Genomic DNA, 3,728 nt, shown 5'->3' with positions numbered 1-3,728 from the left:
TGTGTGTGTGTGTGTGTGTGTGTTCTCTGAGTTCTCTGAGTTCTCTGATTAGGTGCATTGTGGTTGCAGCGATGGCCGGTGGAGACCTTGTATTGTTGGAGTTTGTTTACCGTTCAGACAGAGTTAGCCAAAGTAACAGGAGAAAAAGGGGGAAGGCTAGCTCGGAACAAAGAGACGGTTCATGGACTAGCATGACTGATGGAGGATTGAAAGGCCTTTATGGACACATGTGAATGAACCAAGGACAGACAGGGAAGGTAATCTACTGATAACAAATGTTGTGGATTAAAAGCAGTCTTTTGAAATAATACACAATAACCGTCCAGTGTCCGCACTGAGACTTACTCTGCCTTGTCGTCACTATCGCTGAATAAAACGCCCGATGCTGCATCCAGCGAGCTGCTTACTTCCAGGGTTGTTGGCCTGCAGGACTTTGGCAGCGATGCAGAGTTTTCCGTGGCCAAAGTTTGAGTCTTGAGTTCAACCAGCAGAACAGATGAGAAACTTCTCATGGCTGTCATTTTGGTCAATAATGATTTTTGCACCCGGTGACTGCGGGTTAAAGGTCTCTCCCACAGCCTTCGGGTGGAACCACGTGTCCATTTGGTAAATCAATCAAACACAACTTTTATAAGAGACTATAAAAGCAGCTGAGATTGGTAATGCATGACTACAGTTTGTAGTTATATAGAAGTCAGCATGTTGCACTGAGGTGTTCTGCATATAGATTACTGATAGTGAGCAGTTGGGCAATGCCAGTATGTTATTTGTGATAATGTAGTCACAGGGAGGCCAAACTCTAAAAGGTTAGATAAAAACAGGGAAACTAAGGCTGTGGTTGGCTTTTTGAATGTGTGTTACATGTGGGTAGCTCTTTTTGAGGAGGAACAATGTAAAAAGTTGATTTACCTTAGTAAGCTCTGGCTTTATGGTATGTAATATATGATACAAAAATGTCCTCTCTCATACTGATTCCTCCCAGGGATTTGAAAGAGGTTTTCTGGCCCCTTTTTGAGCTTTAAACATGTGAAACCAGCACCACTCTGCACCCATCATCTCTTTAAACATGTCTCAATCCCAAAATCACAACAGCAACTTACTCAGATCCTGTAGTATTCAGACTCTGCTTCAGTATGTTTCCCAGTCACAGTTCAGGAGGATCAGTATATGTTTCTGCCCTTCATGTACTTGTGGATAAACTCCTGTCGGTGTGTTCGTGTAGGTGCTTGCTCACTTTTTCTGCTGGTGGATGTCCGCTGACTCACCCTGTGCTTGTGTGTTTGCAGACGTGCCAAACTACGGCTGTACTTGGACCAGTTGAAGAAGCTGGTGCCTTTGGGTCCAGACAGCACAAGACACACCACACTGAGCTTGCTGAAAAGGGCCAAGATGCACATCAAGGTATTAATAAAACACAGCTGTATGAAAACAAAAATACTCGAGACATGTCTTATTGTTTCATTTTGGATCTGTTTGATGAGTTAGCCTTTGTTCGACAGATATCCGACAACAATTTTGATAACTGTTTGGTCAAATCGAGCATCAATGCCAAACATTTGCTGGCTCCATCTGGATACATTTTAGGATTTGTGCTGTTTTTCTATCATTTTAAATCAAATATGTTTGGTTTCTGAGCTGTTTTCAGATAAAAACAGCATTTAAAGAAAGTCTGTGGGTTCTGGTGAAATATCAATCGATTTTTTTACAATTTTTGGACTAAAAAAACAATCAATGAATCCCCAAATCCAACCATTTTTAGTTTGAAGCTCTAGTGTAGAGTGATTACAAAGTGCTTGTGGTTTTTGTCTTCCTTGTTTTAAAAGGAAATGTTTTCTTATCTTTTAATCAGAGCCGTTAAGGGCATGTCAGAAATAAATACCCCCAAGATCTAAAGGAAAACAAAGAAGTCAACAAAGAGCAAGTCGCTGGACATAATGGCTGATCTCTAGATATGTGGAAGGAGATAATTACATGTTTAAGGCCTACTCTTTCTGCATGGTTCATTAACTGTTGCAGGCAGTTCACACACACACACACACACACACACACACACACACACACACACACACACACACACACACACACACACACACACACACACACACACACACACACACACACACACAGATGCAACAGGAGCTGTGACAAAGAGTCTTGAAACACTTTAATGCCTGCAGAATATTATTAGAATCCTATCGTTGCCCTGCAGAGGATGAGCTTGCATCTAAGGACAGTTAAGGACACGCTGTACTGATCTCACTGTTTACCAGCAGCAACACTGTGGTCGGTGCAAAATCCAGAAGCGGCGCGTTTTTAACCCTTCATTTCCTGTTTACCATGTCCTCTCTGCTCAGACGATCTGCGCTAATTCTCGTCAACGTTGTGTCTTCTCATATCAAAAAGGGCCATATGTGTTTGTCTTCGCTTTCATTAACCACTGAAAGCTTTCACATGCAAATGAGTGCAAAATATAATCCCACATTGACTCAAACTTAGAAGTGTCATTCTTACTGTAGTTTGAGTCATTCAGTTACTTCCTTATTGTTGTTAAATATTCTCTTTGGCAGGAGATGATAGAAAAACACTAGTTTTAGGAGTAAAAATAGAGAGGAAAGATGGACATTGTTGTGTCCAGAATAGACCCTGATTGGTTCTTTGCATGCATGTGTCCCTGCAGAAGCTGGAGGAGCTGGACAAGAAGGCTTTAAACACGAAGGAGCAGCTGCAGAGAGAGCACCGCTACCTCAAACGCCGCCTGGAGCAGCTTTCTGTCTCCGGATCCTCGGAGCGCATCCGCACCGACAGCATGGGCTCCACCATCTCCACCGACTCTGAGCAAGGTACGCTGTTTTAAAAAAAGGCAACCAGCAGCACTCTCCCTACACACCAAATAACCTTGTTTGTCCCAAATGTTGATAGCAGGGGTTTAAAACCAAAAGTTTTATCATGAAAGAATTAGGGCTATCAAACGATTAACATTTTTAATCAGATTAATCACAGCTTAAAAATTAATTAATCATGATTAATCACCATTCGAACTATGTCCAAAATATGCCATTTCTTTATGTATATTGTTGTGGGAATGGATAGATAAATGAAAGAAGGCAGATATATTCATTTTACATACAGTATAAGTATGTTTATGATAACATTGTTCTGTGTGTCAAAATGAAAGACAGCACCTATCAATCATCAAACCGTGGGGTCGTGTTGATTGGGGGGGGGGGCTAGTGGAGTACTTCGTGACCACAGAGCGTGAACGTTGTGATCAGCTGTTTTAGCGCAGTTCTCCAGTGAAGAGGGGGGAGTCTCCCTCCGCAGCCGGTTGGTGTAGTTTTGTACAGACCGACGTTAACAGCAGCCCTGTCTGTGCACACGGAGACCGACTCTGTCGTCCGGTGATCTAACCGCCTTCTGGAAAAGCTTCACAAGTACGTCGGTACGCAAATGCGATTTGTGACACAAGTCACGGTACCCATTTCAGATTACGCACATAACCTGCGTACCAGTTATGTGCACCCCTGTACTACAGCAAAAGTATTCTCCGTCGGGACTTCCTGCAACAACACCACGCCGTTATCTTGATTCTGATTGGCCAGAAGACATTATCAAAGATGTTCTATTGAGAAGACGATCACTACGTGACAAAAGTTTTCAAAACGGTTTCTAGTCTTCGGTATTTCCAGTACAAGTGACTACTGAAATCAATCTTACTAACTGACTGTCTG

The 3,728-nt window shown here is 42.5% G+C and overlaps 1 protein-coding gene across 1 annotated transcript in view; it reads left to right on the top strand.

The window, feature by feature from the left end:
* The window catches only part of mxd4 (MAX dimerization protein 4), a 17,831-nt gene extending 14,962 nt beyond the window's left edge, over positions 1 to 2,869 (top strand). Inside the window, exons 4-5 of the mRNA XM_010777811.1 lie at positions 1,287 to 1,401; positions 2,678 to 2,869. Of these exons, the coding sequence (XP_010776113.1) occupies positions 1,287 to 1,401; positions 2,678 to 2,854 (292 nt within the window). The 3' untranslated portion in view covers positions 2,855 to 2,869. The remainder of the gene's footprint in view (positions 1 to 1,286; positions 1,402 to 2,677) is intronic.
* The last annotated feature ends 859 nt before the right edge of the window (positions 2,870 to 3,728 follow it).

Source organism: Notothenia coriiceps, unplaced genomic scaffold, assembly GCF_000735185.1.
Source record: "Notothenia coriiceps isolate Sejong01 unplaced genomic scaffold, NC01 NC01_scaffold00018641, whole genome shotgun sequence".
NCBI lineage: Eukaryota > Metazoa > Chordata > Actinopteri > Perciformes > Nototheniidae > Notothenia > Notothenia coriiceps.
The sequence above is the reverse complement of the archived record's forward strand: the minus strand, read 5'-3'. Positions and strand labels throughout refer to the sequence as shown.